Source organism: Vollenhovia emeryi, unplaced genomic scaffold (genome assembly GCF_000949405.1).
Source record: "Vollenhovia emeryi isolate VEMERY1.0 unplaced genomic scaffold, V.emery_V1.0 DF939140.1, whole genome shotgun sequence".
Taxonomy (NCBI): Eukaryota; Metazoa; Arthropoda; class Insecta; order Hymenoptera; family Formicidae; genus Vollenhovia; species Vollenhovia emeryi.
The window spans coordinates 1,741,248-1,760,009 of NW_011967226.1; the positions used below are offsets into that span (position 1 = coordinate 1,741,248).

The 18,762-nt window shown below is 43.4% G+C and overlaps 4 protein-coding genes across 7 annotated transcripts; 1 reads left to right on the plus strand and 3 right to left on the minus strand.

Moving 5' to 3' along the window:
• Positions 1-1,242: 1,242 nt before the first annotated feature.
• On the plus strand, positions 1,243-5,924 carry LOC105567161 (GMP synthase [glutamine-hydrolyzing]). Of its 3 annotated transcripts, none has more exons than XM_012021782.1 (9): positions 1,243-1,388; positions 2,931-3,193; positions 3,292-3,504; positions 3,622-3,919; positions 4,016-4,493; positions 4,594-4,835; positions 4,919-5,089; positions 5,173-5,604; positions 5,682-5,924. In XM_012021782.1, the coding sequence occupies exons 2-9, from the start codon at positions 2,979-2,981 to the stop codon at positions 5,781-5,783; spliced, it is 2,151 nt and encodes a 716-aa protein (XP_011877172.1). In that variant the 5' UTR covers positions 1,243-1,388; positions 2,931-2,978; the 3' UTR covers positions 5,784-5,924. The 3 variants fall into 3 exon arrangements, with proteins under 3 accessions (XP_011877172.1, XP_011877174.1, XP_011877173.1); XM_012021784.1 differs by lacking the exon at positions 1,243-1,388 and adding an exon at positions 1,631-1,707; XM_012021783.1 differs by lacking the exon at positions 1,243-1,388 and adding an exon at positions 2,591-2,736.
• Positions 5,925-6,090: 166 nt separating this feature from the next.
• Positions 6,091-12,423, minus strand: LOC105567162 (DNA repair protein REV1). Its single transcript, XM_012021785.1, has 7 exons — positions 11,974-12,423; positions 11,040-11,156; positions 9,535-10,966; positions 8,910-9,351; positions 7,629-8,814; positions 6,473-6,615; positions 6,091-6,276 (listed from the first exon to the last, which is right to left on the minus strand). Exons 2-7 carry the CDS (start codon positions 11,091-11,093, stop codon positions 6,126-6,128), a joined length of 3,408 nt encoding a protein of 1,135 aa, XP_011877175.1. The 5' UTR covers positions 11,094-11,156; positions 11,974-12,423; the 3' UTR covers positions 6,091-6,125.
• Positions 12,424-13,111: 688 nt separating this feature from the next.
• LOC105567163 (mitochondrial 2-oxoglutarate/malate carrier protein-like) lies at positions 13,112-16,281 on the minus strand. Of its 2 annotated transcripts, none has more exons than XM_012021786.1 (6): positions 15,948-16,281; positions 15,033-15,248; positions 14,675-14,805; positions 14,398-14,568; positions 14,206-14,305; positions 13,112-14,126 (listed from the first exon to the last, which is right to left on the minus strand). In XM_012021786.1, the coding sequence occupies exons 1-6, from the start codon at positions 16,004-16,006 to the stop codon at positions 13,925-13,927; spliced, it is 879 nt and encodes a 292-aa protein (XP_011877176.1). In that variant the 5' UTR covers positions 16,007-16,281; the 3' UTR covers positions 13,112-13,924. The 2 variants fall into 2 exon arrangements, with proteins under 2 accessions (XP_011877176.1, XP_011877177.1); XM_012021787.1 differs by lacking the exon at positions 15,948-16,281 and adding an exon at positions 15,474-15,900.
• A 927-nt stretch (positions 16,282-17,208) lies between these two features.
• LOC105567164 (exocyst complex component 4) lies at positions 17,209-18,457 on the minus strand. The gene is made up of 4 exons (XM_012021788.1): positions 18,020-18,457; positions 17,757-17,918; positions 17,495-17,664; positions 17,209-17,420 (listed from the first exon to the last, which is right to left on the minus strand). The coding sequence occupies exons 1-4, from the start codon at positions 18,074-18,076 to the stop codon at positions 17,330-17,332; spliced, it is 480 nt and encodes a 159-aa protein (XP_011877178.1). The 5' UTR covers positions 18,077-18,457; the 3' UTR covers positions 17,209-17,329.
• Between the last annotated feature and the right edge of the window lie 305 nt (positions 18,458-18,762).

Here is an 18,762-nt window from a genome sequence, read left to right on the forward strand (position 1 = left end):
CTTAAGACAACACTTAAGATGATTTTGAAATAGAAACCGACATGATGAATACCGGCCACAGTACAATACTATAAGGTTTTTCTTTATTAATATTTTATCAACAGTTTATTATTTTCAATTTTGTTGATATATCCCGTCTATTAATACAACTCTTTTCATCTGGCAAAACTGTTTTTATTTTATTGAAACCAGTTCATTTTGAATTCCCGCCTTTATTTCTCGTCACTTCTGATTGGTTCTCCGTCCACACTACCGCCATTATGCGCTTCACCCTGTATCTTCACGCCATGGGTCGAACGTGGTCGAACGGTACCGAGCGTTGCCGAACCGAGCCGACGACGGCGAGGGCGACGACGACACGTTGACACGGGGGATCACGCGCAATCACATATGTCGCGCGTTACGACCGCATACTTTTGCATCTCGTGCATTCCGAGTCTCGAAACTCAAGGGGTCAATTAGGGGGGGGGGGGGAGGGGGGGACAGCGGAGACATCTCTGCGTAAAATTGTGAATTTAACACGATCGACTGTGAATGTACCACCCAATGTCATATGAGAAATTCGAATTACTCAATAATTCGGAAGAAAATTGTATCGTTACCAAATGCATCGAAAACCCTGCTGTTACAAATCTTCGTTTCCAGTAGTAAAGATACACATTGTAGTAAAAGTGTGTGCAACTCCGTGTTTCCCTGTTAGACCTTCAACTTGGTCCCGCTTTACAAATATGTATATGATAAATCACAGCACCGCATTTTTTAAGTTACAGATCATTGGAGCAAAGGTGCACCCTGATGAAAATAAAAATTGGAGCGTAAACCGAACGTAAGGGGAGAGTGAACACAAGCGTGAACGAAATGTGTAAGAAGCGTAAAAGAAGCGTTTGAGGTTTCTTTTGCGCTTCGCTGTTCCAAATTGCGCTTCCTACGCATTTCGTTCGCGCTTCCGTCACTCTCCCCTTACGTTCGATTTACGCTCCAAATTCTATTTTCACCAGGGTATAATATGTATGTATGTAAAAAAAGCGCGTCTGAGGTTCACGATGGAAATCGTGCGTTATTCCCAAGTTCGTTCAGTCGCGAGCAAAAGTAAATACACACCGCTGCACCCGTGTATATATTAATTTTAATTTTACATAATACCATTCACACATATATACATGTTTTCTTTATTGATATAATTTAAACGCGTGACTCCGATCCTGGGAATTTCGCGGCGCGAGGATTGGCGCGCCTGCATGACCGCTACTTGAAAGCAGTCAACGATCGCGCTGCATTGTGGCGATCGAATGGCCGCCTCGTCTGATGTCTGTCCGTTCTGTTCTTCTGCGATTAGTTTTACGTTATCCGTCGAACCTCGCGAGCGGTGTCTCCCGTCGAACGATCCGGTAAGCTGAACGGCGGTCCCGCGCGCGGACGGCGACGCTCCGGATAACCTATAGTCCGCGGGATTCGCCGAACGCGAGCGTGCCGTATCGAGGCGCACCTCGCGCGGTACGCCCGGTGCGGGATTTGCGCCCCTCGCCAAGTAACCAAACTCGCGGCGACGCGGGCCGCCGCCGAAATTCGCGAGCGCGAGTTCCCCGGGCACGTGTGCAGGGTGTGTCGAGCGAATCGTCCAGCTGGCGGCCGACAATTCTGTGTATATATATATATATGTGTGTATATATGTATAGTACGGTAGCTCGCCGAGAGATCCATTAACATGTGAGGTTCTAACGTCTCCCTCTATCACCTGTACGCCTCTTGTCACTTTTTGCACATACGACTGCCGGGGAATCGGACGGGCGCGAATAAATGCCCCGCGTGATCGATACATCCGCGAGGCTCCGCGATCGGGAAAGAGTTACTTGGCGCTCGGTTGCGCGGACCCGCGGATCCGGCGGCCGAGTGTAATTGCACGATTTTTTTTCCATCTCACGAGCTCGAGCTTCTCTCGCCGTCCCGATCATGATGTAAAAAGAAAGGTGTAACAACATCGTGTATGCGCAGTAGTCATGTGCATTTGGACCCAAATTTCATTGGCTCGCTCATCGTGCGCCGCCGCTATGCGCAATGATACACCTTTCTTGCAGTAGCTATGTGCATTTGGACCCAAATTTCATTGGCTCGCTCATCGTGCCGCCGCCGCTATGCGCAATGATACACCTTTCTTTTTACATCATGGTCCCGATAAGATTTTTTGTTTTATTACGCGTGGGTCTGCGTGGCTTGTTCTATTAGCACGTAGAAAAAACGTTCAACTTATATACATATATATATATATATGTGCGATAAATAGTAGTGACGCTACAAAAAATAGTATTGACGCTACAAAAAATGTAGCTTTTGGAGAATATTAGTCTCTGGATAGTTTAGTTTGCTGGTGTGAACTTGTCTAACGACTGTTGAGGAATTACGGCACGCCTCGCTGTAAAGAGATCAATATTTCTTTCTGTCGCTCATGTTCCGCAAGTATTTACCACAATCGGCTGTCGATACAATTAATAGCGGTTGAGGGGAATGTAACGAGGTGCAGTCCAAAGTGTGTAAGATACAGCTTTCGCCCGTATCTGAAATCGGCGCTAGGATGTTTCATTATCTCGTTCAGTTTTGTGTTTTCAGCGTCAGCGTACTTGAACTTTATTATCAACATCTCTGAGATACCAAGCGAAAACAATATTGAGCAAGTCTAGTTACATAATCGTACAGTCCTGTAACGAAGTTGGTGCAAGACGTAAAGATTGAGCAGAGAAAGTTAGCCCATTGTTTTTTAACACGTCGCACTGTCGCATAGAAAGTGCGACTGAAATAGATTAATTTGCAAATAAATGCGTCTTTCTACTGTAAACTTGCATAACGCGTTACTTCGTCGTAATGAAATGCTGAGTAATTTTATTGCAATTTGATCCTCGGTGTCTAATGCTGCTATTCCGTTCGAATCATTGCAGATTTAGTAATATAGCAACGATATTATCATTAACAAACGTAACATTGAGATGGAAAAAAGTGCCGATGGATTGCTGTTTCGCGCTGAGAGAAATAATGGCGCCGACGAAGTAGCCATGGACATTGTCGACGAGAGAGTAGCTATCTTAGACGCAGGTGCACAATATGGAAAGGTGATAGACCGGAAGATACGAGAATTGAACGTTCATAGCGAAATTCTGGCGCTCGATACACCAGCGTTCACTCTTCAGGAGAAAGGATACAAGTAAGATGTTTGATATTACCGGCCTGTAAATTTATCCATAAACCGGCGTCGTAGTTGCACGTGTGCGAATATGAATTGCCAATCTATCTCTTTTTCAGGGCTATTATAATTTCTGGCGGTCCTAGTTCAGTATATGCGGAAGATGCACCTAGATACGACGCCGATATCTTCCGAATAGGAATTCCTGTATTAGGTATTTGTTACGGGATGCAGATGATGAATAAGGAGTTCGGCGGTAGCGTAACCAGAAGGGAGAGTCGAGAGGACGGCCAGTTTCCCATTGAAGTTGATACCAAGTGCCTGTTATTTAAGTACGTAAATTGCAGCGGCGTTGAGAAACTAGCAAGCGTTTCGATTGGATGGCGCTTGCCTGAGCTACAAAAAAGTCCTCACGTTTAAGATGTAATTAGCGATGTATTGTTTGTCAGGGGCTTGGACAAGGAACAATTGGTACTACTAAGCCATGGCGATAGCATAGACAGGGTGGCCGACTGCTTTCGTACTACTGCCAGATCGTCAAGCTTTATAGCGGGTATAGCGAGCGATAAGATGAATTTGTACGGCGTGCAATTTCATCCCGAAGTGGATTTAACGCCTAACGGGAGATCGATGTTGCATAACTTTTTATTCGGTATCGCTGGCCTTACGGGTAATTACACGCTCCGCGATCGGGAGACGCAGTGTATCCAATACATCAGAAATACTGTAGGCGACAAGAAGGTTTTGGTACGTAATTCAAGTTTGTCGCCCCCTGAGGTAACGTCAAGTTGCGATATCTTGGCGAGACGTATCGTTTAAATTGATCCAAATCCCTTGTTGCAGTTATTAGTGAGCGGTGGCGTGGACTCGACAGTGTGTGCAGCTCTATTACAGAAAGCTTTAAGTAAGGAGCAAGTTATAGCCCTACACATTAATAACGGCTTTATGCGCAAAGGGGAAACGCAATTCGTGGAACAAAGTCTAGCCCAATTGTGCGTCACGTTAAGAGTAGTGAATGCTGGTCGCTATTTCATGCAGGGAACGACGACCGTCCCACTGGACAACGTTGCGCCTGTAATGAACGCCAATGTTACGAATAACAAGGGGATGTGCGGTACAGCGAGTAGCCCAAGAACCAGGTTAACGAAGATGTTATGCGAGACTACTAATCCGGAAGAGAAGCGAAAAATTATAGGGGACGTTTTCGTAAGAGTCGCGAACGAAGCGATGGCAGAGATGGGATTGAAGCCGGAGGATATTTTCCTCGGGCAGGGCACTCTCAGGCCTGATCTAATAGAAAGTGCAAGCGCCTTAGTCAGTGGTAAAGCTCCACTTGTTTTTTTTTTTTCAATATTCTCAGCGAACTGCCGTGTCCTCGTGTTGCAACGCGAATTTTGTTTCATTCCAATTTCTCTATTCAGGTAAAGCGGATGCCATAAAGACGCACCATAACGACAGCGAACTTGTGCGAGTATTACGAGCGCAAGGGTATGTAGTCGAACCGTTGAAAGATTTCCACAAGGACGAGGTGAGACAATTGGGTTGTGATCTCGGATTGCCGGCGGCGCTTGTCGCGCGTCATCCATTCCCAGGCCCTGGACTCGCGGTGCGAATCCTTTGTGCGGAGGATCCGTACATAGAGAAGGATTTCTCCGAAACGCAGGTACTGCAGACGCGAAATACAAAAGTATAGAAACTCCACAGTTTCTTCAATGGTCCATTGACGTGAATTGTACTTGGTTGCAGGTCATAGTAAAAATAATGGCCGAGTACGAGCAGATGTTACAGAAGAAGCACGCGTTATTAAATCGCGTAGAAGGCGCGACGAGTGAGGCCGAGCGTCAGCAACTCCGCAGGGTTTCGAGTCATCGTCATATCGCAGCAACCCTCTTGCCTATTCGCAGCGTGGGAGTTCAGGTACTTGAAAATCGTCAATGTCGAAATATTTCATTTCCAATTTTGCGAGATAATAAAACACATTTCTTTCCCAATCTCCGCAGGGCGATCGGAGAACTTACAGCTACGTGGTAGGTTTGTCGTGCGAAGAGACTGTGTCCGAGGGTGTGGAATGGGAGGATATGTTATTCCTTGCAAAACTAATTCCACGCGTGTGTCACAATGTGAACCGTGTGTGCTACATCTTTGGGCCGCAGTTGCATCATCCAATCCAGGATATCACGCCTACGTATCTCACCTCGAATGTGATAGCGACTTTACGACAAGCGGACCACTTAGCTAATCAAGTATTGGCTTCTAACGGCTGTATGGGGGCCATCACCCAGATGCCCATTGTTCTAATACCGATTCACTTCGACCGCGACACGGCATGTCGAACGTTATCATGTCAACGTTCCGTTGTGCTTAGGCCGTTCTGCACTAATGATTTCATGACCGGCATACCCGCCATTCCTGGCAAGGACTTGCCGATACACGTAAGTTCGTAGCTCTTTATATGTATACACCCACGCGCGTATTCAATCGTTTAATCGATCTCAATTATGTCTCACAGGTGGTGAAAAAGATGGTAACTGAAATATCTACGGTGCCCGGAATCTCACGCGTTTTATATGACCTAACGTCTAAACCACCGGGAACAACCGAATGGGAGTAGTCAAACGCTCATCTGGCCCCTTTCTATTTTTTCACCATCCCTGCGCGCGTAACGATTACAAAGCGAAAAAATATATTTAAAAAGTATATAAATAAATATATATATATATAAATATTACGAAATACACGAATTCGAGATTGACGACTTCTTACTAATTTATACAAGACCGAGCAAACTTTTTCCAAAGGCATACATTAAATGAGTCGTGTATTACTGGCTTCTCTAGACAAAGAACGGCATTCGCGTTCGATTGAAATTAAAGATAATTACATTTGCATGTAAATAGATTTCTTATATTACACACTCATTAGTAGAAATTTAATTTATTAAATTTACGAGAATTCAATTATCGTTATTGCATCTCGAATCATTACATCTGATCAACGGTACCATTAGATTGTTATTGTACTCGATCTGCATATAACGTTGAACATGTTTCACGGTTCTTCTATATGTTCTATGCCAAATGCAGTTTCCGGTTTTCGTTGTACATCTAAAAAAAAACCGTAGACATATAAGTACGTTTAATGTATCATATGCCGAATATTTTTATTTATCGATCATGAGTGAGTAAAGCGATATCTGTTCCTTAAAATCTGCAGCGTTGTACTATTTATTATCCATTTGTTACGAAGTGAAAAAAAAGAAGCATTTATTATAGTAACAGAACTCTTTCAAAGGTAGATTACCTGTACATGGTCTTCAACAAGACATGTAAATCTTCGATGCGTCTCTTTTCCGGAAGCATGCTGAGAAACGTCGCTAATGACAGAAAGTCTACTTCGTTCACGGCATTAGATTTAGTAACCCATGTTTGTATTTGCAGTTTTACCTATAAAAGTGTCATATATTTAGTTCGGTTGATACCAAAAAGATATCTTTACATAATATACGTAATTTTTCAGACAGTAATCTGAATATATTGATAAAATTACTGTATAAAGAAAAAGAGTAAGGACGAAGAGGGGAAAAACGACACGATTCTTCATTCCGAACAATATTTATCAGAAAAAAAGAATTTTGTTCAATTTTATGTTAAAGATTGGATAAAACCTCGAGGGCATTGTATGTACGAATATTGATTGTAATTTAATAGGAAATTTTCAAGAATTAGCTAAATCTATTCTCCTGTCCTTTCTAAATTATTTAACATAGTGTAAGAAAAGTTGAATGCTTTTTATTATTTATTTCGATATTCACGTTAAACCGCGTTAATTATCCATAATTATTTGTGTTTCTAAACTAGAATTAAGTTCCTAAGTTGTCATTTCCGAATATGCAACAAATCTGCAATTTAAAATATCGAAATAAAATTTGCGCAACGTACTGTGATAAGCTAACGATTGTCATGGGATATTGCTGGATTACACTTTTTTTTATCATCGGGCTTGAATCTTCCGTAATTTTACTCGTTACTGTGCCAATGCCACAGTTACCGATCAATGTTCGGCATGATGGTCATGTTCACGACATTCGCGTACTAAGTACATTTTACAAACCGCTAACTCTACACAGATCGAGGGATCTGAACACCAATGCATTATTCACAAATAAAAAAAAAATCACACTTTGAAGCGTAGCATTCACCAACTTTTGTAAGATGCAAAATCCGATAAATAGCCGCGTATAAGAAAAGGATAGGGTATCTCTGATGCATCTGATACGTCAATACTACGGCAATAATAGGTGAACGATTCGTATTACTTGTTACGAGATAATTTTATACAATGTTTAATATTAATTGGAATTGTAACGGTTATGTGCACCGAATCTCGAAAGATATAGAATGCTAGAACGTTCAGTTCCTATTCAATAATTTGTCTTAATGAAATAATTATGTGGTACCTGTTGTAATGGGAGGGTGAAGAGATGATTCACAAGATTAATCAACATTTCCTGGTGTTTATCTACGTTCTCGTTGTTATGTAAAATACTTAAATTCTGTAAAATAAAGGTATCGGCTTTATCCATCGCAACATTACTGTGTGAAATCTCAACGTGATTCACTTGAGGCGAGGTAGACTGTCCCTCGACAGTACCATCCTTTTCACACAGTTTGTCCCCTGCGTGCATCGTGTCCTCTTCTGATTTACGTTCGGCCTTATTTTTACAATTGCTATTTACATTACGTATCGCATTCTCCTTACTATCACTGATCTTTGAAGACTCACCAGCTTCTTGCAATCGCTCGCTGTCGCTGTTCTCACTCGTCTCTTTGAGATTCGCTCTATTCGCTTCTCTTTTCATATCGCAGTACATCTGCACGTCGCGTTGCACATCGGGATGCAAATCGCTTTTCATTAAAGCTGATAAAACGTCCGGATCAACTTGCGAACAATTGTGTGCATTTGAACTTTCTTCGTTACGCGGAGCTTCATCTACCGAATCGACCGTACTCGCGGCATTCGTTGCAGCTTCAAATTGTCTCTTGTTTCTTTTGTACTCGTCAAATATCTCGTTTCTTATATCCGCGGGTAATTCGATTAACACGGACATATCGATATCTTGCACTCGCGGTATCTCGTATTTCGACGATTTTCCGCCATTCGGTTTCACTTGTCTAAAGAAATTCTCTTGAGACGTCTGTCGTTGGATCACTTTCTTACTAGATTTTCCAAATAGATCCTTCACCTTAGTAACATTTTCATTTACCTTAGGATTGCATAACTTTTTATTTTTTGACTTAGCTGCCGATATCGACGATTCGATTTGAACATCGACCGGAATTGCAACACCGGTCGATTCAGAGGCTTTTGCCAATTGCTGCGACAAATTAGTTTCTGTATCGCAACCCTTTCTTATTGCCAGTGATGATTCTGTAGTTGAAGGCACTCCAGAGCAATCCGAGACGCAACGATCTTCCAACATTTTATCACCCGTTTGTTCTAATTTTCTCGTCTTATTAAAGAAATTGACCAAACTACTTTTAGCTTGCTTGGCCCTGCATATTTCTAGTCTGGATATTTGTATTCCGATTCCTCTCATATCTTCGGGCGTTAAATGCAACTGATTCCAAATATTTATAATTTCCCTAGGTCACATAAAACATGCACTTAATTTCGCGAAATATACATTGTGAAAGCATAAGATGTACAAGAGAGATCAACAGATTATAAACAAGCTCACTTTCTAATGATATTAACGTCGTCAACAGCCGTTATGAGATTTTTCGATTTCGTGATGTAATTGCAGAGACCGTGACCCATGAACTTTGCGGCTTCCTTCGGCGCCTCCTCAGCTCTGACCATCAATTTTAGCGTGATGCATCTACCCTTTGCACGTGCTGCTGTCAGTCGATTGCACACCTCTACAGATAATTCGCTCAAGAAATCGATAGCATCGCCATTATTCTGGAATCTTATGCCATAATTAACTTCCGCCGACACGGATTTTCTAACGTATTCCAGATTCAGCTTCGTGTCGTCTAACCCACGGCACATCTTGTACAACTGCTCCCCCATCTTCTTGCCGAATTCTCTTTGTAAAACCCCCAACGACAACTTCTGCAAATCCTCGCATGTATGTACATTGATTTTATGCAATTTGTACGCTGTCGTTCCGCCAACTCCTAGATACAGAAAAAAAACAGGCGAGTTAAATTAACGCTAATAGAGGTAACAGAAATGTTAAAAACGGAATTCAAACTAAGTATTTATACAATTCCCCAATATTTTTAAATAACAATTTTTGTTAAATGTAGTGTTTTGTTTTTGCAAAATAATATAAATGATATTGACGATCGCTCAAATACCTGGTAAGTCTCTTATGTTAAAAGCTTGAATATACGTCTCTGCGTTTCGAGCGCTCAGATAGAACTGATTATCGGGCTTGGCCTTTCGCGTTGCCAGTCTCGCTTGCAGCTTATTATTACCAAATCCTGTGGACACCGGACAATTCGTTTTCCGCTTGATCTCGTCTCTAATCACAGTCGCGAATTCCAACGGCGCGAGTCCGGACGCCTCGAGGATCTTGGTGCAATCGACATACATTTCGTCGCAGCTTACCGCCTCGATGTCCAAAGTGTAGGACGCCACGGTGTCGTACAGTACGTACGAAACTTCCTTGTAGCCCTCGAAGTCGTACTGAATCGTCTTTAAATCTGGGCACCGTTTCAACGCCTCCCCCAGAAACATGCCGTTCTTCACGCCGGCCTTCCTCGCGGCGTACGAGCACGAGGCTACCTCCGACATCGAGCCGAACTCCTCCCTGCCGTCGTGATTCGCCGAGAGCGCGTTGCCCTTCGCGTGGGTCACCGCTACCGGTACGCCTCGCAATTCCGGCCTATTTCTGACACCCACGGATACGAAAAAGCAGTCCATATCGATGTGCATTATCACGGGTTCTTGCTCGTGCTTTGCTTTGCCAGTGATTTTGTCTGTAAAACAAACCGTCTCGTCTTCAGAATCTGACTCGCAGGCCGAGGTTGCGGCGCTCTTGACGCGTCCTAATTTTATCAAACGCTCAAGACCGGGAAACGCTCCGTCGCTCTTGTCCCTTAACTCATTCACGTAGTCTTTAAACGCAGTGCCCATGGTGGAGATGTAGTGCAATCTCGAGTTGCTGTAAAACGCCGACAGAAATTCCGCATCCTTTGTAGACTGCGCGCTTGATCTTGTACCCGAGGATTGACCGAAATTGCCTGTATCTTGCTTCGACGCATTATTAAACGCGTGCTTCGATGAACTTCCGTTATTCGTGTCGTCGTTGCTGCGCACAGTGCTCGCCGGAGCGTCAGGTCTCTCCCGTTTGTCATGCGTAAGCGGGCCAGCGGCATCTTTATCCTTGTCATTCAACTTGTACGCCAACTGACGCTGCACATTAGTGCCGTTGGAGTAAAGTAAATAATTCTGAAAATTCAGGATCCTCCCGGCCGCGATGCTGTCGACAATCCACTGCGGCTTACAGATGGGAATTGGGTTCTGGCTCTTTCTGTACAATACTATCTTGGAGTACGGCAGATTGGACGCTATAATGTGAGTCGTGATTTTCGGACGCATGTAATGATGATACACTCCACCGTGCATCATCATCAGACGCCTGAGCTCGTCCGACGCTGGATCTGTATAACCGTTGACGAATATTGCAACTCCCTCGAACAGTCTCGACGACTCCTTAAACTCTTTGCTGGCCGCATCGCGAAACTGCTCCTGCAGCTTGGCCTTCTTCGCTGCCATGTACCCGCCCTGAACAAATATTTTCATAAATGACGCGGGAAAAATTAACAGACGAGTAAGTAAACACCAATAACCCGCTCACCCACTCTTCGAAGCCATCCTCTGCCCAAGCGTGGCCTCTCTTCTTCTTTGACATAACTGCGTTAATCTCGCCGTGCGGAAATCTCCTTATCGATCATTATCACGCGACAGATGTGTGCTGGAACAAGTAAAGAGAATCAATAGAGAGCCAGTGCGATTGTGTCAATTATCATTTTGCCAGAGTCCTTAAAATTTTAAGCGCGTTACATTCTTCCCTCACCGTCACCGGGCGAGATTATTAGTAGAGGAAAGTCCCCTGTTATGCGATAGGACCCTAATATAGGATAGCAGGGTTTCTGTTACGTTAATAGCGAGGGGGAAACCGCTGAGGGCATTGTGGTGTACAGATTTGCGGCATTACTGGGCATTTTTTGGGGCATTAGTCTGGGCATTGGGCCTTGCTGGGGCATTATAAAGATAAAATAAGATAAAACAGGATAAATAATATAAAATAAGATAATAAAATTAAGTAATACTCACTGGGCATTACTTTATCTTATTTACTTATTATATTTTATTTGTCTTGTTTTATCTTATTTCATCTTATTTTATCTTTACAATGCCTCAGCAAGGCCTAATGCCCAAAAATGCCTAGTAATGCCCAGTAATGCCGCAAATCTGTACACCACAATGCCCTCGGCGGTTTTCCCCCTCGGTTTATTGCCTTTTGAAGGAAATCTGTTCAGTGTAAAATTCATTGGATTGTGCGATCGTTGCGAAAAAAAGACTTGTGTTTGAATTATTTTTTCTACGATGCCTACAACAATTTGACACCTAATCACACATTTTTGCTCCATTCGACCGGCACACGGGCAGCGCGACGACGTTCCTAACCTCAAAGGTGGCAAACGATGCATCGCGCGAGCCAACCTTGCGGTTCAAAGCGGCCGGTGTTCAGCCTAACGCAGTCGTATCGTTAACGCCGGTTTACTTACGCAACGGTAACCCGCGGCGAGTCGCGTCTCCAGACATTCGCGCGCGGCATGGCGAGCGAGTCGATCGGCTCCTCGTCGCCAGAGAAAGCGCCCGCGTGTCCAAGCGACGTCTCTCCCCTCCGTCATCTGCCACGCGCTGTTTACCGTTTACACCGCGAGAAATCAACGTGACGATTTCTTTGTACCCGGCGCGCTTCTAAATGCACAAGATCAATATTTGACACCCGCCACGCTCGCGTCGCTTCCGCGCGAATTGAACTTAACCGAAATGTCCCTGAGCCTCATCTTCGGTCCCGTGACACGACACTTGTTGCGCGCGACCGCGTTTCCTCCCGCGACGGACTGTTTACCGTCGCGGAACTTTGCAACGCGACAGAAAATTGAATTTCAGAACGCGGCAGGGCGAAACCGCGCGACAACCACCGGAAACGTACTCCTGACTCGCGCCAATTGGAAAATATTAATTACGCAAGAAGCATAATTTTAGAATCGTCTGCTTATTATATAAATATTCAATTGATTACGTAACAATGGTAACGTGCCTTATTTCCGTCGGTAAAATATTTTTCGTATCCACAAATTTGAAATACATATTTCATACTTTAAATTTATTACGAAGATCCCTGGCTGAGGGGTAAGATTTTTCGCGATAAATTTAAAATACGAAATATTTAGACACTAACACCCTGCCGCGGCTCTCAGACCTCTATTCCTTCAACTTTGTGGGTACGAGAAATATTTTACCGACGAAAATAAGACAATTTATTGTTATATAATCAATTGAATAATTATTTATGTAATGATTCTAAAATTATGCCTTTTACGTAATTATACTTCCTAGTTGGCGCGTCAAGAGTACGTTTCCGGTTGTTGCGCGAAACTTGCGCGTGTGACTCGAAGGGATCAGAGCAGTGACAGTATGTTAGTGTCTAAATATCTCATATTTTAAACTTATTGCGAAAAATATTACCTCAGCCAGGGATTTTCGCGATAAATTTAAAATACGAAATATTTAGACACTAACATTCTGCTCTTAGTCCTTTATTCCCTCAAATTTGTATTTATCACATTTGCGCCATACGAATTTCATTAATTTGCTTCTCGTGTCCTCGCGTGGAAATAAAATGTGTAGCGCGGCTTACATTTTAAATACATACATTTTTATTACTAAGTCTTCGTTACCTCAATAATGTACAATAGTATTGACACATCTTTCTGTATTAAATCTTAATGCATTCTAACGCGTCACTCTTTAATACGCCCGTTCAACTTTCGTACCTAATAACAACAGCGGCATCTCGCTATACAAGATGTAGTGTCTAAAGCGTATCTATAAAACAAATCTCATACAAAATAACATTGAGAATAACAACGACCGAGAGGCTGAACTTAAATGGCATGCCTGTACAAGAGTACTAGAGTTCGTACCAGACGAGCTCTGCATTCGTACATATTCATAGAATACACATCTTCCCCTTTCTCTCTCTCTCTCTCTCTCTCTCACTCTCACTCTTTCTACAAAACAATAGCAAAATACTTTAATGTATTGCACGTATCTCAAATTGTATGGCAGGATATTTGAAATGCATAAACTATACTTACATCGACGTGGAAATTTATCTTTGTACCATTCTTCAATTAGAGAAGCTGAGGATATTCTTTTCAGAGATTAAAAGTTTCAACGCGTGATCGATTTCACAGAAGCTGCTATAGATAATCTTTATTGTAAGATTGCGTGGGTCTTATATACGTTCATATAAAATGATATTGCAATTGTGTGCGTGATGTGACGGTAGTATTATATGTATGCTACAAAGTAAGTTCATTATAAAAATAACATTTCTCTCTCAGGATACATGATGAAACAAAGAGACCAAAAGAAAAAACAAAGATTCTGCCCGAATCCTTAAATCGTTAATAACAACTTTCTTGCAAACGCACGCAGTTACAACTATACCAGGTATACTTTATAAGCAGCAGTCATTTGCTCGAGGAAAATGAAGGTGAGGACTGTGTGGGGCCCGAGACGCGCATAGTACGGGAAGAAGCCTTTCCACAATGCGAACAATCCTTCGTTTCTTACAACCTTGGTCAGGACGTCGATTGCGCCTTTAAACTCCGGTTTGCCGTCCACCGTTTTCATATTTTGGATTCTGGAAGGTGGATCGTTACAAATCGGACTTCTATGCTAAGAATGTTAACTAAATCTTAGACCTGAGCTTGTCACGATACCTTGTTTTCGCTATATCTACTGGCATGGAGGCAGCGGTGGTGACTAAACCAGAAATCATGGAGCTTGCAAAGTGTAACAGAATATTTTCCTCAAAGTACCCTGTTGCAAAGGAAAAAAAAAATACAATACGACAAATGCGAAGGGAAACGTTTATATATACTCGACAGCGCACGCCCGGTAACGATGCGAACCTGTGTCCAGCAAGGCCTGCTTCGCCTGAGAGTACGACGCCAACTGCGCCGCGTTTACAACCATAGCTCGTCCCATGGTAGGAATGGCGCCGCGCCACAACGTGAAGAGACCCTCCTCTCTGATTATACGGAACAACGCGTCGAAAACGTTCTTGTAATTCCGCCTGTCAGCTGCGAGCATTCAAGATGTTTAAATTCTACAATACGCGCGCCGACGCGTGTATCATTAAATTAATACACACTAAAGTATAGAGGGAAAAGGATAATCAAAATTCACCAAGAGATAATCTTCCGTCCGCTGTCATCCTAATTAAAGCTACTTCGGCTGGTGTGCCCACGAATGCTCCGACACACCCAGCGGTCATACCGAGCAGGGCCTTCGTGATAAAACTTGGCTGCGCATCTTTCCTAGATAAGATAAGCGTGTTCTTAATTGCAAATTCGCTTCGAACTGCAAAGGCAAGGGTCTAGCCAGACAAACTTGCACGCGTGCAAGGAAAACTGACTGTATATTGTCTTATGCGTGCTATTTATGACCCAATCAGATTTCCTACGCACACGTTTATGCGCTATGCAAGTTTGTCTGGCTGGGCCCCAGCCGTACGATCGGGCTCGCGCACATAAAGCTAACTTACGAAGAGAGTTCCAAGAGCCAAGTGTATATACCAAGTCTAGTGGTGGTATACGTGGCCTGTCTCATCAAACCGGCGGACAGGCCTGAGTATAGTGCCAGGACACCCTCATTCTTTAGAATAGCCGACGTGACGCTCAGCGTTGATGTTTTCGTGCCGCTCAGCTGCATGCGATTCTTTATTAAATCCAACGGCTGTACAAAACACGTCGCTGCCATGCTGCAATTAAACATTATCACACCCTTTATCCCCTGAGAAAAAGAACAAAATACGGGCCTCGAGTTTATCAGCCTTTCAACCGAAAAGAAAAGATTCTCCAACAGTCCCCGATGTGCACAGTTAAATTTTTATAAGTTACATTTGACAAAAATTAGAAGCGGAGCATAAAAGCATCTTGATTGCTACAAAGTTTCGTTGGGTGAGCTTAAAATTAAATTGCATTACTTTATATTTCTCTAGGAACTAAATGAAGCCCGTTGATTTGACAAAATAGTACAAATATTACACTGTATCTGTAATTATTAAAAGTGACAAAAGTCAGCTTTTTATGACGTTATCGGTAGAGAAGTTGTATATATATATATCTGTTTGTCCAGGGTTACAATTCTATTAATAGTACAGCGAATAAGATATGTATATGTGTACGCTCATTGCGTCATCGTGAAAAAATAAAAATATTTTTTTTTCCTTCCGCCCCCGGTCGCCAATAATAGGCGCCGGTTATGTAATTCACCAGAATCCCGATAAGATTTAATCTCGACCTTCGAACTCGAGCCCTGAAGCGATCGCGAGGTCCTCTTATTGTTAGGAAAAACAATGTGCACTTGTACTCTAAGATCGCCGCGGGCTCGGTGGCTGTACATTTCACAGATGTCACACGCCCGAGGCAAACGAGTGAGAAAAAGGTGGCACACAAACCCCGAAGTCCCGCCAATGAGGAACTTGACACCGTTCGGTACTGTCTTTTGGCTGCTCATTTTGACTAAATTCGATTAAACTCGCCGAGTACCGCGTCTCTATAATTAACCGCGCTGTTATCAATCACCCCGCGTGTCCCCGTGTAAAATAATTCGCGATGATCACTGGACGCGCGAGGAGTATAAAATAATTAAAAAACGGCCTGCCGTGGGAGCCGCGTCCTGGCCGGGCGTGCACCGTTCATGAACACAGAGGAAATCGGAATGGTCGGAATTCGGTGTCGGGGGATCGTGCGTGTCCGCGGTCGCCCTTCGGAGTGCGGGGCATTCGCGGACATACGTTATCAGCTGATACGGAATTACGGAATAAGCGCCACCTTTCCGCGGCATTGATACTTCGTTGAACTTGGATGCTTCGCGCCCCGCGTGAAGTCGCGCCATTTTGTGAGTTCGCTCGCGGTGTCGTGTTCAAACGCTCGCGCCTTTTACGACTGTCGCCTAACCGGTCATTTTTTAAAAATAGAATATAACGCGCGCAAATTGTGCGCTGAATTAAAATCGACAATTCCAAAGGTCTCGATTTCCGAAACTCCCAAACATTCGCAGGCAAATATAGAGAAGTTACAAAGAGGGAAAGCTTATAGTCGCATTCAGATACAGGCCATGTTTTTGCCCTGTTACGTTGATTCTTTTAAGTTTACTTAAATTCTTGTATAAATTGTAAGATCATTTTTTCGACGGTCAGTAAAGAGAAGAATAACTTTACTTACTAAAAATAGATAAATTATCGACACCCGAGTATTTTACAAACTGTATTTTACCCGCAAACTTGAAGCGGCGTTATCTGAAGAATGTAGGACGAGGCGTAACATTAACTAACATTCTAAAATTAGAATTCATAGAGATTTTTACAAACCGCGAAGAGTTCAATTCTCAATTACACCGGGAGAATGTAGGTAAACGGTGACGTTAACTGAAAGTTCAAAAATCGTTAGAATTCATGAAATTGTAAAGCGAATGTTTGTGCACATAATAAAAATTTTAATTCCGAGAAGTCGACAAAGTATCAGGAGAATATAATCGAACGAGAAGTGACGTTACTCAAGAACTGCAATGAAAGAACCTTTGGAATTTTAGATTTGTAAGGAATTTGCGAAAACTTGAGTCTCAAAAGTATCATGTTACTCTTGGATTATAGGAGCAAATGTTTCTTTAGATCGTGGATAAAAGTTTCAGTTTCGTTTAACATGGAAACTTTCAACTTAAAGAGTTTACAATACTAATTTATTTAATATCACAAACTAAAGCTACAAATGCATAATCTTGTAATGGCGTTATCTTATAATATAGGCATTTTTATATACAGAACAATGAGATTTGCGACTACTGATCCGTCGAAGTGTCGTGCAACGTATTGGACAATGGTAATTCAGGCTCTGCCAAGGATATCATACGTCCACACGAATCTGACGACCTAAAATTGATCATCGAAGAGAATCATTAGTTTTCAGAATCTCAAATACACACACACACACACACACAACTTACACATCTTTTAGAAGATGTAAGACTTGTTTGTGTTCTATCCCTTCCAGCCACAAGTTTAGCAACTCCTCTCGTTTACATCTCAGCAACTGTTTGCAGGCATTCAGGTTCTCCTTCACCGCATGGATCTTCTCTCGCGACAACGTAACTTTCTCAGACAGCGCGCTGAATATCTACGACAAGACGCGATGTAGACGAGACGTGCACGCTCGCAACGGCGGGTGTCCCGAGTTCCCTGCGGGATTTAAAATACGCAATGATCTACCCGCATAACTTCCACGAGGTCCTGATCGTGCGACGAAACCAGCTCCTCCAGCCGCTGGTCGCTGCGCTTGTACTCCTTCTCCAACTTGGCTTTCTCGATCTCCCGCTGCTCGTTCGTCTCACTCGCCGACAAGGCGCGGATCACCGAGATCAGCAAACCACTCTGCAGAGGCACGCGAGACAATGTGAGAACTCGTTCAACTACGCCTCGCTCCGGCGCAATTCAAATTAGGGGGATCTTTCATTATTACAAGATTTACTTGCCGTTTCCTTCGTCGGTTTGATCCCTCGCGGTGGTTTGACGGGAGGCGTCATGTTCATCGTACGATTGTCGAAAGTTGGCTAACGAATAAACGCACTTCGCTCTCCGAGACTCAGGTTGACCCTCTTCGATTCAACTCTCTCCCCCTCTTGTCGACACGTTGCACAAATGTACGCGCACAAATGCGAAAGGTACGACGCGAAATCCTGACCAGCCCCTGTTAAATTACAACATTTCCCGTGTGTTTCGAATGCAAAGGCGAGATCTCGTGTTACGACTCGGTCGTTACGTCGGGTTAAGTTGTCGTATACGAGACACGGCGTTTCTGTCGCCAACAGGTCGAGCGATGCCGAAGGCGAAGCCAAAGTTTCACTCCGAGTCAAGTCAGCTGTTTTCCTCCAAACTAAAATTCTCCCCCCCCCCCCCCCACGCTGGCACTTGCCACGTGACCGCGCGAGAGTCGAAGTGGCGGACGGAGCGCGCGCGGAGCAATTTTCTATTTGAACATTAGAATAGAAATCGGGGACGGATTTCCCGAGCGAGGTGTCGGCAGAGGAAATCGCCGGTAGATCCGTCTTGAATTGTGCCCGAGATCGAATTGTACGTTCGGATTCGAAAGAAAAGGGGGAGAACAATAGCGTGTAAAAGCACAGATCTATGGTTCCTTCAATTGCACTTTCTACACCTCTGCGACTTTTCGCGGCTAAAGCCTTGTGTCCACGATTCAAAAACTGTGTCCAAGTTC

Coding starts and splice junctions, on each gene's coding strand:
- LOC105567163 (XM_012021786.1), bottom strand. CDS start 16,006: ATGAGCAGCCAAAAGACAGTACCGAACGGTGTCAAGTTCCTCATTGGC. Junction 14,569..14,674: donor GGACGGAAGATTATCTCTTG/GTGAATTTTGAT, acceptor GAATGCTCGCAG/CTGACAGGCGGAATTACAAG. Junction 14,127..14,205: donor GTAGATATAGCGAAAACAAG/GTATCGTGACAA, acceptor TCCACCTTCCAG/AATCCAAAATATGAAAACGG.
- LOC105567161 (XM_012021782.1), top strand. CDS start 2,979: ATGGAAAAAAGTGCCGATGGATTGCTGTTTCGCGCTGAGAGAAATAAT. Junction 3,194..3,291: donor CTTCAGGAGAAAGGATACAA/GTAAGATGTTTG, acceptor TCTCTTTTTCAG/GGCTATTATAATTTCTGGCG. Junction 3,920..4,015: donor TAGGCGACAAGAAGGTTTTG/GTACGTAATTCA, acceptor CCCTTGTTGCAG/TTATTAGTGAGCGGTGGCGT.
- LOC105567164 (XM_012021788.1), bottom strand. CDS start 18,076: ATGAACATGACGCCTCCCGTCAAACCACCGCGAGGGATCAAACCGACG. Junction 17,919..18,019: donor TCAAACCGACGAAGGAAACG/GCAAGTAAATCT, acceptor GTGCCTCTGCAG/AGTGGTTTGCTGATCTCGGT. Junction 17,665..17,756: donor ACCTCGTGGAAGTTATGCGG/GTAGATCATTGC, acceptor GTCTTGTCGTAG/ATATTCAGCGCGCTGTCTGA.
- LOC105567162 (XM_012021785.1), bottom strand. CDS start 11,093: ATGTCAAAGAAGAAGAGAGGCCACGCTTGGGCAGAGGATGGCTTCGAA. Junction 8,815..8,909: donor GACGTTAATATCATTAGAAA/GTGAGCTTGTTT, acceptor TATGTGACCTAG/GGAAATTATAAATATTTGGA. Junction 6,277..6,472: donor TTGTTGAAGACCATGTACAG/GTAATCTACCTT, acceptor GTTTTTTTTTAG/ATGTACAACGAAAACCGGAA.